The following is a 14587-nucleotide window of genomic DNA, read 5'->3' on the forward strand; positions in this document are numbered from 1 at the left end:
TTCAAGCAAAAATAAATAAAAATAGAAACAAAAAAGGTTGCAAACATAAAAGATTTCCCTACCACACTATGCACAGAACTGATGACAGGAAATACATCATGCTGAATTGTTTCTCCACGTCGATCATGATGGACTGAACAGAAAACCCAATGAGAGGAAAATTTTGTGTCACAATCTGTTCATTAAAAAAAGTGCATAAAACGTTAAAATACGGTGCAACATTCATTAGGATGTGTGCAGGAGCTATGAAGTAATCCACTGAAGTTTTGCTTTAAGTTCCATAATATGCTAAAGCAAGCATAGCAGATATACACATGGCAGTTATTTTATTTTCTGCGTAATTTGATTTGGAACGATTGAGTTTAACTGTCGCGAGGCTAAGAGGTAACGTTTCTATGGAAGTGCCGGTACCATTTTAGGAAAATAATTAAAGAATAAGATTTCTCTTTAAATTGAAGCATAAGGCTTGGTGCGAATGTATAAACATGAAAACCTTAAAAAGTTAATCTAAACACAAATATCTCATCTTACGGTGATGCTATGTAATATGTAATATTCTCGATCGTCAGTACTGGTAAGTTATTACCGGTACGAATAAAATTACATGATTTTCCTTTTTTTTAAATTTCTTTTTTATTATTATTATGTATGCTGTTTAATATCTATGTCTAAACAGTTACGTGTAATGGAAAGATAAATTCCGTAACTTCAGTTATTTAGAATAAATACATAAATAACACGATTGTTCTTTCATTAAATGTGTGTTCTTGCACAATGCGGCAATCTGAAATCGAAACTGGAGCTATAGGGAAAAAGAGAGTCAACATAGAAAGTTTCTTACCGTGGATCATTCAAAGTACGACTCTCCTGCATCCATATAAGGTTTGTCCAGAAGGTAATATCATACATTTTATTATAGTGTGACTGTACGTTGCAGCATGCTCTATCCCAGAATCGATGATGTAAGTCAAAATGTGTGAAAATGATCCTCACTTCTGGGACAATTTTATCACGGGTGATGAAACGTGGATATTCCAGTAGGAGCCCGAAACGAACAGGCAAAGTGCCGAGTGGTACACCTCGGCATCCTCTCGCCTCAAGGCGGCTCGGATGAGCAAATCAAAGATCAAGACCATGCTCATTGTGTTTTTGTCATCAGAGGGATTGTCCACCGTGAGTCCGTAACTCCCGGAACAACCGTTAATTCTAAGCTTTACGTAGAAGTTGCCACCCTACAGTCCCGACTTGACTCCCGCAGACTTCTTTTTGTTTTACTGTTTGAAATCCCCCTGAAAGGACATCCTTACAGAACAACTGACGACATGAAAGCAGCTTGTGAAATGGCTTTTCTGAACAAGCCTTTCAGGAAATTCCATTGGCAAAGATGTATCGATGCATAAGGACAATACTTTGAAAAATTTTAATGTGCAGGTATTATTATTATATAAATAAAAGTTTTTTTTTTCATACTTGTATACTTGGTGATAATACATTCCAGACCTTGTACATCGTTGCGCCCTGGCCGTCAGTGCATAAAAGAATTACTGGAAGTTTTTTAGTGGAATAATGTTGAAAATTCTTATCATAGCCCTCTTGAGGGCCGTTATATCATCTACGTAGAACATCTGAGTGTAGATTTAAATTTAGAAAATAAAACTCCCACAGGGCAAGATCTGGTAAGTAGAGAGGGTGGGACAACACACAATATCCCTTTTAGGGACACAAAGTCTTGTACAGCGGGGGAGACTTCTAAATGGTACACCTTAGCCGTAAATCTCCATATGGCTGTACCATTTAGAAGTGTCCCCCGCTGTACAATCACTGCCTTATGACGCCTGCCTGCCTTATCATGCAGCAGACGTCACTCAACATCACTCCGATACTCGGGCCTCACACGAGTGATATGTTGCAATAACCGCTTTAATACTTCAAGGTAAAATGAGGTATTAAGTGTCTGTCCTATAGGCACAAATTCCTTATGCACAATCCCTTTATCATCGTGTAAAAAAAATGAGCAAAACTTTATTCTGGATTCTGACTGGCGGAGGTTTTTGGTTTATGAGAGTTAGGATTCTTGCACTCCGCACTCTGACGTTTTGTCGACGGGTCATATTGAAAACTTTCTCATACCCAGTACCGATATTCAAGAGGAAGTTAGGGCCTCTATTGGCAGTAGTGGTTAGTTCTTTGCAGTAATCAACCCTGTCCCTTTGTTGGTCACTTGTTACGGAACAAGGCACTAACGGACACAAATATTCGTCTTGTTGACATCGTGGGTTATTATTTGCAGCACAGTTTCTTTATTCACGTGCAACTACTCAGCAAGGAGTTGCAGTGTCGCATTGATTTTCCGTGATCAGTGGCATCACTTTCTCCACCAATTTCTGTGTTCTCACTGTCCTTGCTGCACCCGGATGTTCATTGTTTTCAACTGACTACCATCCCTTCTTGAAACGTCTGTGCCATGCAAATACACACGAATGGGGTAAACAAGTGCCCCATATACTTGTTGCAACATTTGACAAGTTTCCGCAGCAATCCTACCCAGATGCGCACAATACTCTTTGTTCCATGTTAACTCACGACGTAGCTTAGCAACATCTGTCTACACTCATCACGCCCACATGCACTAATGAAACTTTTTTTTTTTTTGTTTGTTTGTTTGCATCACAGCTCACTTACACAGCTGTACTACAAGTTGAGAAAAAATCAGCCTCGATTTTAAATTGCCGCACTGTGTATCTTGAAAGGATCAATATGTATTTTTGCAATCAGCTCCAATACTCACTAGAATTAATGTTCTTAACTAGTTAGCTCTGAGAGACACTGAAATTATCACTAGTTTGCCCTATAGTAGTTACTATGTAGAATGGATGTCAAAACAGTCACTTTAGTATTTGAAATGAATAAAACTCAACAATGTAAACATATACGTTTTATTCGTTTAATTCCACAGAAATAACGTGAATTTAGATGCACTCTCTCTATATTCTCATAAGGCACAGACTCTGGACTCCACGCACAAAACCTCACATGGTACCTATTTCAATACATGGGAATCCATCTGACTTAATTAGTATTCAGACGTATCTGAGTAAGATACGAAAATTAAAATTTAATTTAAAAAAAATAATAAACATGTATTTCTGAAATTTCTCTTAATGTAATGTTTGATTACAAAGAAAAAAAAATATATGCCTTTGAAAACTTAACGATTATCAAGGATATCCAAATATACACATTCACATCAAAATAATAATAGTTTTATACGAAGTGTTTTTTTTTTTTCAACGCAATTATACTGAAATTAGTTAACTACAGATTTAACGATGTGCACATCATCATATTTAATGCCAAATATTTTTCAGCAATATGGAACTTAAAAGCAAAGTTCTAGATGAAGTACCAGCCCAAAAGACGGACTTCGGAATGTACATGCACACACAAAGACAATGACTCCACAGTGACATACACACCTTGCCGAGCGAGAGTCTGGAGCGCATTGATTGGGTCTGGCATGCCCTGACCCACAGCTCCAGGCGTGCCCATGCCTGTTGCTTTCTTTGTATCTGAAATTAAAATCAGCATCGGTCAAAGCTTCTCAATATTTTTGTTTTGCTTGTTTGTTTTTTAAAAAAGCACGAGAGTTCCTTGGAAAAAAGAATCGATTTCCACAAATGAACTAAGGCATCACACAAGTCAGTACATCTATAAATTTGAATAAGAAACCAATGTTAATGTAAAGACTTCAAATCAACAAATGTTTAACTGTAGAGATGTACTTTCCTGATGTATTGCAGATTTTTGTTATGATTAATTGCCGTTTTCTACAGCATCCAGCCTCTACTACAGGAACATCCAAAGAAATATTAATAGCTTCTTCATTAAGCTACAAACACTTCTGAGACATTTCACGACAAACAAGGGCGTTTCTTCTATTAGCACGGATTTCAAATCAGCCAAAAAAAAAAAAAAAAAAAAAAATGATGATGATTGTTTCTAAATACATTCAGAAGATCTTTGCATAAGGGATATAAATAATACAATAAGAAGACAAATTCTAAAAGTTCACGTAGTATTTGCAAAATATTATAAGATGTTAGCCCATCACATCTCGTGACTGAAGAAACGTCCTTGATGATTGTATAGAAACCTCTCTTCCTTTATCTGCTATTTTAAGGAATGAAAATTAATATCACTTGAACGTTAGTTGGAAATTTAATCTAAGTAAGTAATTATTACTGTGTATAAATTGTTACGATCACCACCCTTTAACTTACGTTAGACACATGTTTTAAAAATACATTTAAAGTTAGTACTACTTTAGTTTTAAACAATCCCTGCAGCTACATTTGAGCAGAATATTATTGTAAGTTTCAGTCAACACGTATTAACATGCATACACTACACATGATGCACATGCTCAAAAACTTGATTAAAAGCAGTTTAGTTAAAATTATCATCATAACTCAGAAAAGCAATCAGCTAACAAGCCAAAACAGTTAATGCGAAGGATTGTAAAGTGAACGCTCGTTATTGTTTTGCTGAGATCAAGATTATCTAAGTATCTTTATAGTGTAATTCAAGAACGGCAATATCGACAAATGCGCCCAGCAGCATGAAGATTATAATTCGAAGATTTGTGCGAAACATTCATTTCCCAATAATCTAAACATAATGGATCATAAAATGGAATCAGAAACAACAGAGAAGAAACTGTCGACTTTGTCGAGCAGATGAAGAATGACAGATTATATCGTTGGTTTTCCTTTTATATCAAATACTTCAATATCCTCGTAGTTAAAATGGAGATTCTTATGAAAAGAAAATCTTAAATGAATGTTTTGTGTCAAGATTTCAACATCTTTAGAAAATCTACTCAATATTCTCGTCTCTACGAAGAATTATCACTAAATAATGTTGATTATACTTAAGTATAGTTTCAACATTATCCACAGTAAATAAGATAATATTATTTTCGAAGCCGATAATTCTTTTTTCACTAGCTACAGTATTCTGAGAAATGAAGTTTGTCAAATTCTTATCTTTACGGTTTATTTAAATGCGAATAACATTATGGAATGTGTCCGGCTTTAAAGGACCATGAATTTTGGTCCATTACGAGGGATGATAAGGAAATGAGTTACACACCATGTAACTTTTGTTATTCACTGTAACTTAACGGATATTTATTTGTAGATTAACATGTTTGTGTTGCTGCAGGTTTGAGAAGTTCGGATTCTGACCATGCATAGCCGAGAAGTGGACATTAACAGTGACTCATGAGGTTAGTGGTGGGGTTCCTGTAGGTCAAAACTACACCTGCTGACATTCATAGGTAGATTGTGGAGGCGTATGGGGAACGCTCAATTTTAAGGCAACATGTAGCGAAACGGTGTCGTACCTTCAAAGGCGGATCAGTTTCGTTAGTAAAAACCTGGCCACAGCGATAGATTCAGTACCTCAACCACTGATGTGAATGTACTCGTGTGGATGAGTGTATTAATGTAGACAGAAGAACATTACGTTCAATATCAGCTGAGCCAGAAATACCATATGGTGTAGTGCAGGACATTGTGGGTTAATATCCTTCGGCATAAGAAAGAGAAATGGGTGAGTGCGCGAAATGGGTGGCACGGGCACTATCCGAGAACCGCAAGACAAACAGAATGAGGACGTCGTTGAACATTCTGTGGCGTTACGCAGCGCAGGGGAACAATTTTCTTCACCGGGTAGTGACTGATGAAGAAAAAACATTGTATCTGTTCACTCCATCAGGGAAGCAGCTGTCCATGGAATTGAAGCATGCATTTTCTTTACGGAAAAAGAAATTCAAGGCAATTGCTTCGTCCAGGAAAATTTTGTAGACTGTATTCTGGGACTATCACGGGTGCTACTGGTCGAGTATTTGGAACAGGGAAAGCCTGTGAATGCTGAAAGGTATTGAAGGACACTTCTGAAGTTGCTGTATCCTTCTGGATGCTAATGCAAGACCCTAGTCAGCACACGCCCAAAACAAAACTGTTGAGTGTATTTAGCGTTTACGCTGGGAACGACATAAGCACCCCTACAATCTTAACCTATCACCCAGTGATTTTCACCTTTTTCCTACTCTAAAGCAGAACATGATTGTCCACCACTATCTAACACGTGTTGACGTCAAAACCACTGTCTCACGGTGGCTACGAGAACTTGACGTTGATATCTGTGTAACCAGTATAGAAAACTTTATCTACCGTTGTGACAAGTGAACACAAAAAATATTATGTCTCACACATAAGTTCTGTAACTTTTTTTTTCTTTCTGATCATCCCTCGTAACCAGTTGTCCCAACGAGAAAAATCTAAGTGTCGATATGGAGCAATCTGAACCAAACTTGAGAGATGTAAAGGTGGAAGCATGAAATTAAAAACAGAATAAATTCCTTTTGTGTCCATATGAACTGGGAGCCCTTCTCGCTGGTCTAGGGGCTAGTACGCGCGCCTTTGGTGCGCGTGGTCCCGAGTTCGATTCCTGCTGGAAGTGCATTGAACGCGTCATGGTGGTTCAGATTTTATCTTAACCTGTAGGTCTCATATAGCCTCTAATATTAAAAGAGAGTTGGGCAATTTTGGGGTACTGTTTGTTCCCGAACCTAGTATAAGAGTTTTAGTCTATTTTCTGTACTTATCAAGATAAGGAAGTGAAAAATAATATAATATATACTTTTTCAAATGTAAAATATTGACTACTGTATCTAAACAAGTATGTACACTCATATCCAAAATTATTGTCGCATATCTATAACTGTCTTCTTGTAACAATATAATTTGATAATGATTTTGCAGGGTTTTTAAATACTGATACTATGTGTATAATCAGGAAATGTATATTTGTGGTAAATTTCATAGGAAAAGAATTATAAATACAAAAATTATAATGAATAAAATAAAGTGTTGTTAAATGGACAAGAAAGTTTTATTGTTCTTATTTACTGCTCTTTTGACATGACATTTTCCACATACATGTCTCTGCCGATTATACACATACTAACATTATAAGAAATACTGGGCGAATTCGTTATCAAATTATATTCCTACAACGTATTTATAGACATGCGACAATAATTTTGGACATGAGTGTACTTGTATATTCGATTCTGGATATTACAAGTTCTATATAGCCCTCAACAGAACCTCTTTAAGACGACGTAAAATGTTAACAGAAGTGAGTTGCAAAATGGAAAATCTTGTTCAAGGAATTTTCAACTCATTATGTAAAACTGAGATATGTGTGTAGTCTCAAGCTAAAACCCGATAAAAGACCAATCGTTCGGATCTTAATGATCTCTCCTTTATAATCTCGTGTACGATAAAGACGTAATGCAAAAATAATTGAAATGAGAGTACAGCTGTATACGGCTGTTTATGCTTGAAAATATACATGATTAAAGACGTAATCATATCGCAAATACAAACAGCACGAAAGTTCTTAAGCTCATACAAAATACCTTGCCTCGTTTTTCTATTTTTCCATTTGTCAACTGAGCGAGTATCGATTGTGGTTGACTTTTACTGTAATTTAAATGTTTGGCTAAATCTCATTATTTGTTCATTTTGTAGAAATTGTGTTTTCTAGCTAAAGGAAATTCAATTTTATTTTGCTTTGAACACAGCATATACGCAAAAGTTAAGGAAAAACAGGATGCAAATGCCTTGATACCTACCTTTAGTTTTAGGCAATGGAATGAAGAAACGAGTACGAATCCCTCCCTCCCTCCAAAAAATATCATAGCAGTAATGTACCTTTCGACTGATTGTCCTATAAAATACTTTAGCGCTAGCTGTTTACAGAAAACTCTTCCTTTCGCTCATGCGTTGATTCTAGGGATGCGCACGAGACGAGTTGAGACAGAATTTTCCTGACAAAATTCGAGTCGAGACACGCCTCTTCCAGTGCGCATCCCTAGTTGATTCTAACTAGCCAAAATTTGCGATTTAATTTAGATATGTTACTCATGTTCTTAAAACAATGGCCACCATGTTTGTACGTTATCCGTCGGTTTAGAGGAAGCTGTTTGCTCCGTTCAGTAGGAAAACGGCTTAGATAAAGATACCATGCATTTTTTTTTAATGTCTATAACGTTGTTAATAAAACTAAAAATAAGAAAGTAACAGCACGAGTAATATACGCAATATTCTGCTCCAGTGAGTGAAGCAATTTAAGGGAAACCAATCTACACTAACAAATCTTAAACTAAACAGAAGGCTTTAAATCTTCAAACGTTTGCTTTTATGATACTTTTTTTGTTTCCCTTGTGGACCTCAGGAGACGTACAAAACGCAATGCTTTTATGTTCTAATCTTTTGCAAGTGTACCACCATATACCAAAAATTACACTCAAGAGCTGACAAGAAAAAATATGCGAGGGTAAGTCAAAAATTGCTTTCTAAAAGTACTGGAGAGGTTTGAGAAAAGGCTTCGGGTGTCATCCTAAACGAAGGAAAAATCCCAACCTACACCTCCTCGCGGGAGAAAGCGGGCGTCTTTGACGGCTAACGTAGGTGGGGACCGACCGACTCCCGGGGTAAGGAGTCAGCTTTTACCAAGTACCAACGGCCTTCTCGGAGGGCGGATGAGCGGGTGGTCAGGGCACCTTTTTGTCCTTAGGAGGAGAAACTGTCCTAACAGGCGGATGAACCACTAGATGGTAAACGGCATGGAGATGTGGAAAGGAAATGGGAATACTACATTATCTTTTTCCCAGAAGGGACGAAGGAGGAGAATAAATAAATATGATGGTTCTTCCCGAGGTTAAAAAAAAAAAAAAAATCCGGAGGTAAAATAGTCCCCCGTTTGGATCTCCGGGTGGGGACTACTCCGGGAAGAATCTTCAGAGGAGAAAATAACTTTCATTTCAGCATGGGAACCTGGAACGTACGAAATCTACGACGTGAGGGAAAACTTGAAAATTTAAAAGTGAACATGGACAAATGTAAAGTGGACATAGTGGGCTTGAGTGAAGTAAGATGGCCAGGGAAAGATGAGATAGTATTGGGAAATTACAGAATATACTATTCGGGTGGTGATAAGGCCGAGAATGGTGTCGCGATAGCAATGAAGAACGAAGTAGCAAGAAGTGTAACCAAAGTGGAATACTGCAGTGACCGCTTGATGTTTGTAAAACTACATGCAAAACCAGTGGATATTGTGATAATACAAGTGTATATGCCAACAACCGACCATGATCATAATGAAATAGAAATAATGTATGATCAGATCAGTGACATACTGCATCAGGAAGGAAGAGGTAAGGTCAACGCCATAGTAATGAGAGACTTCAACATCTAGTAGGAGAAGGAGCTGCGAATAAGGTAGTGGGACCATTTGGACTAGGTAGAAGAAACGAACGAGTCAAATGCTTATCGATTTCTGTAGCAACATGATCTGGTGGTGATGAACACGTGGCTTAAGAAAAGAAAAAACAAAGTGTACACGTGGAAAAGTCCAGGAGATAAGAAACGCTACCAAATCGATTACATTCTTGTGAAGCAACGTTTCAGGAACAGTGTACGAGACGTAAAGACATTGCCAGGAGCGGACATTAATTCGGATCACAATCTACTGGTGGCGGAAGCGCAAACCTGGTTAAAATCGATCAAGAAAAATGGGAGGAGAAATCGAAAATGGAACTTAGAGCGACTAAGAAATATCGACGATGATGTGAAAGAAGAGACTGAAGAAAAATTCTGTGCAATGGGAGATATGGTTGCCAATATAGAGAATAGTTGGGGAAAAGTCAAACAAATTCTACTTGACACACTCCACAATAATATTGGTAGAATGGAAAGAGCACCGAGAAAACAAGGGATAACTAAACCAATGCTTAAGAAGATGGAGGAACGCAGAAGGGCAAAAAGCACAGACATCAATGAATACAGAAGGCTGAATAATGAATTGAGAAGAGAAACGGACAAAGCCAAAGAAATGTACATGGAGCAGATATGTGAAGAAATAATGGAACTTCAACGGCGCGACAGATATGATCTGATGTACCAGAAAGCACAAGAATTAGAATGGAGAGCTAAAAAGTATACGAACGTTCGGCATTGAAGATCAATAAGGTAATGTAACCACTGACCATCAAAGAATCCTTAGAATTTGGGAGGAATACATAAAAGATCTGTATGATCAGAAGAACCGCCCCAAAGATATTGCGATCGAAGCAGAGGAAGAGGTGGATGATGATAAAGGACCCAGTATATTGAAAAGTGAAGTAGTACAAGCAATCAAATATATGCGAAGAAGAAAGGCTACTGGAGACGACGACATACCAGTAGATTTGCTTAAGGAATTAGGAGAGAATGCAATGAAAGTACTGGCCTCACTTATTAACAAGACCTACCTGGGTGGAGAATGGCCAAAGGATTTCCTTGATGTTATAGTGATTGCATTGCCCAAGAAAAATCAAGCAAAGAAGTGCAGCGATCACAGAACCATTAGCCTGATTTCCCCACACTGGAAAGACCATTGCACGCATACTGAACAGGCAGCTGGAAAGCAAGATAGATGAGAGGTTAGAAGATCAATTTGGATTCCGGAAAGGAAAAGGCATCAGAGATGCTATTGGATTGATGGGAATTATATCAAAGAATTCTTGATGTAAAGGAAGAGTTTGTTTGTGCTTCATCGACTGGCAAAAAGCTTTCGACCGAGTCAACTGGACGAAACTTCTGAAAATACTTAAAGAAATCGGAGTCAACTGAAGAGAACGACGACTTTCTAAACCTGTACATAGGACAACGAGAGAAGATGCGCTTGAATGAAGGAGAAACCAAGAGTGTGGAAATTGGACGAGGAGTCAGACAAGGATGTAGTTTGTCGCCCAAATTATTCAACACTTACAGTGAATGTTTAATGAAGGAAGCATTAATGGGAACTGGACACTTCAGGATTGGAGGACAGATCATTAACAAGATCAGGTATGCAGATGATACGGTTATATTAGCTAAAACCGAAGAATGACTACAGGGGATGATAGACAAAGTAGTTGACACTGGAAAACTGTATGGAATGGAAATTAACATCGAAAAGTCGAAAGTCATGAGAATATCCATCCCGTGGAAACACGCCCTTACGGATCAGAGTAGAACAAAGAGAACTTGAAGAGGTCGATAATTTCAAATATCTAGGAAGTATTTTCACGATAGACGCTTACTGCACCAAAGAGATCAGGTCAAGAATTGCCATAGCTAAAGAAACATTCAACAAGAAAAGACCACTCTTAACTAGTAGGCTTAATATTGGACTTAAGAAGAAGTTGGTCAAGTGCTACATATGGAGCATTGGACTCTATGGTTCGGAGACTTGGACATTACGGAAGTTAGAGAATACATATTTGGAGAGCTTCGAAATGTGGTGTTGGAGGAAGATGAAGAAGATAAAACGGACAGAGAGAGCAACAAACGAATATGTTTTAAAACGCATAGGAGAAAAGAGGGCACTTCTAGCCACCATTCTTCGTAGAAAGGCCAATTGAATTGGACAAATCTTAAGAAGAAATTGTCTTCTTCACACCGCCATAGAAGGAAAGATGGGAGGGAAGCGAGGAATAGGAAGAACACAGCTGATCGATGATTTGAAAGATAGAAGAAAATATTGGGAGTTAAAAGAGGAAGCTGAAGATCGACAAAAGTGAAAGAAACATTTCCAGGCCCAAATCTAAAATTGAAAAAAAAAATCCTTATTAGTCTCAGGACCTGCCGAAAGGCAGAATACCTAATAGTAAGTCAAAAATTATCCGTAATCTTGACGTAACTCTTCTCACATTGTTCACACTGACCTCTGTCCTCGTTTATTTTATTTTTATGCTGCTGTGAAAGTTTGATCCTAATTCCTCCATTTGCCTCCCATTTGTTGCAAATAGATCGTGGTCGCTCTATTAGAAGTTTGTACCAAAGAGGAACAAGAACAGTGATCCGGTTTTTGTAGTCGGAAGGTATATCAGGGACCGCAATCTATCAGGCTTTCGGCATAATACGGGAACAGTGTCTTGCCGCAACGAAGTGTCTACGAATGAACTGAAAAATACAAAAAATGGTCGCACAAGTGTTACGCACAAGGAAGGAGCCGGATGACCATCTACGGCTACAAAAGATAACATTGAGCGTGCACGTGACATGGCTCTGTTAGACAGACGAGTGACTATTGATGAACTGGCACACAGTCTGAAAATTAGCCATGGATTCTGATACACCGTCCGGCCAGTATGGACAGAGGTCAGTATCAACAAAGTAAGGAGAGTTATGTCAAAATTGCGGATATTTGACATACCCATGTACACTTATGTCCAAAATTATTGTCGCATGTTTATAAATATGTTGTTGTAGAAATATAATTTGATAACGAATTCGCCCGGTATTTCTTATAATGTTAGTATGTGTATAATTGGCAAAGACTTGTATGTGGCAAATTTCATGTCAAAAGATCAGTAAATAAGAGCAATAAAACGAAAATAAAACTTTCTTGTCCATTTAGCAACATTTTGTTTTACTCATTCTAACTTTCGTATTTATAATTATTTCCCTATGAAATTTACCACAAATATACATTTCCAAATTATACACATAGTAACAGTATTAAAAGTACCCTGCAAAACAGCGCCGTAACTTAGATTTTTTCTGGGGGGCAAGCATTAATACGTGTATTTAGGCCCCCTTGAAAAAGGAGTTTTTTAATTTTTGGTCCCCCTCTTTCTACCTTTCTCTTACTCTTTATGAGCCCTCCCGCACGGCAAGTCTGTGGAGCCGTTAGTTACGACTCTGGGCCCGTTCCATACATGACAAATCTCAAAATATACGAATAAATATCATTTCTAGGGCCCCTAATAGTGCATATTTTTTTCTGAAACGGGCCTACGACTCATTTTTGTTGTATTTATCTTTTGTGTGCTGTTTTGTTTATGTAATGTAGTGGATCTGGTTGGTGCTTCATTTATAATTTCATGTTCCTATCATATATGGAGTAAGAACATTTTAAATTGGGCTCCCCTTGAACGGCGGGGAGCTTCCCTGACCCCCACAAGTTACGGCCCTGTTGCAAAATCATTATCAAATTATATTTTTACAAGACAGTTATAGATATGCGACAATCATTCTGGACACGAGTGTACATATTGTTCCTTTCGAGACAAAGGGGCGTATCTCATTTTCTTAACTTTTTCAGGATACAAGTTTAAACCTTTTCTCATTGTTTATTTTGTCTTCTTTCAAAACTTAGTTCGATCTCGTAAGTTATATACCTGAACGAAGGATATCAATCGAAATTTTAAAAGACGATGTAATAAATAATGAGAACAGGTTTAAAGTTGTCTCCTGGAAAAGTTAAGAAATTGAGATACGCACCTTTGTCTTGAGAGGGATGATATATTCGTATGCTCAGAACACTGTTTCGTGTCAGATTGTTGAAATGGGAAGTTGAACTTTTAAAGTAAACACAAGTAATACATAATGAATTTATGCTAATGTTTCTCTTATTCAGGCTCGAAATATCCCGGGCGCCAGGTAATAATGGGGACTGAAAATACGAGTCTGACGCCTAGATAATTTAAAGTCCCACGTATCCAATTGTATTTGTATTATTATGATGACTAGTTTTGAGAATTGGCAACTAGATCAGAAGAAAAAGTTTCGGGCACAGCTCTTGTTCATGACGCTCTTTTGGCAGTCTAATCATCTGTACTACTAATATGCCTCTGTTGGCTATAACTTTCTTCAGCTCCAAACCATCGCGCTGACCACGGAATGATTTTCCTTGTGAAAATATAATAAAACAATATAGATATATAAATACGAGTTCGTATGGCATTAAGATAAGAATAGTTGTAGCAATGGTGTGTAGTGATGGACTGCTAATATGTACAGTAAATGGTAGAAACAATGTGAAGGATGCAATGAGATACGGATAATTACAAGGTACTAAGAGCATTTTGGTACAGAAAGTCTTATTTGTTAGTCGTAGTATAATAAAAATTCACTACAGAAGCCGACAAATTTTCAATGTGTACAATTAAAGTGGGAGAAATGTATATATGCCAATAGAATATGGACTTCCAAAAAACTGGAAGCCAAGTTTTGAAAATAAAGAAAAGATATATTGTAGCTATAAACAGTTGCCTGAATATTCTAAATGTGCGCGTGATATAGTAGATTGATATAGTATAGTAGTTAGACTTCTAACGTTTCTGGTCTAATACAATAATAAAATAATCCTGTTGCTGATTTTATATACAGTGAAACCTCTACTAACGGACACCTCTATAAAGCGGACACCTCCCGTAACGGACATATTTTGTAATCCCCAAACAATGTAATAGGATAAAACATATTGGCAAACCTCTCTAAAGCGGACACACTCTAATACGGACACGGACAGTCTTTTCTGCCCTTTATAGGTATTATTTACCTCCGTATTACGGACACTTTCTCTATAAATAAGTTGAAAAGTATTGTAAAAATACATTTTTAGTAATTCGTACATGTGTCACCAAGAAAGCATTGTGACATTTTGTCTCCTCAACTGTCTACACAACAATCCAAACGAAGAGTCT

General features: G+C 37.4%; 1 protein-coding gene across 3 annotated transcripts in view; it reads right to left on the bottom strand.

Moving 5' to 3' along the window:
• The window catches only part of MED15 (mediator complex subunit 15), a 215706-nt gene that overhangs the window by 83837 nt on the left and 117282 nt on the right, over positions 1–14587 (bottom strand). For 2 of the 3 annotated variants that reach the window (XM_081771469.1, XM_081771470.1), the window contains one exon: positions 3477–3569. The exons of the other annotated variant lie outside the window; for it this stretch is intronic. In XM_081771469.1, the coding sequence (XP_081627595.1) occupies positions 3477–3569 (93 nt within the window). The remainder of the gene's footprint in view (positions 1–3476; positions 3570–14587) is intronic. 3 annotated transcript variants of the gene reach the window in all.

The sequence above is a fragment of the Thermobia domestica genome, chromosome 9 (assembly GCF_964235325.1).
Source record: "Thermobia domestica chromosome 9, izTheDome1.hap1.1, whole genome shotgun sequence".
NCBI classification, from domain to species: domain Eukaryota; kingdom Metazoa; phylum Arthropoda; class Insecta; order Zygentoma; family Lepismatidae; genus Thermobia; species Thermobia domestica.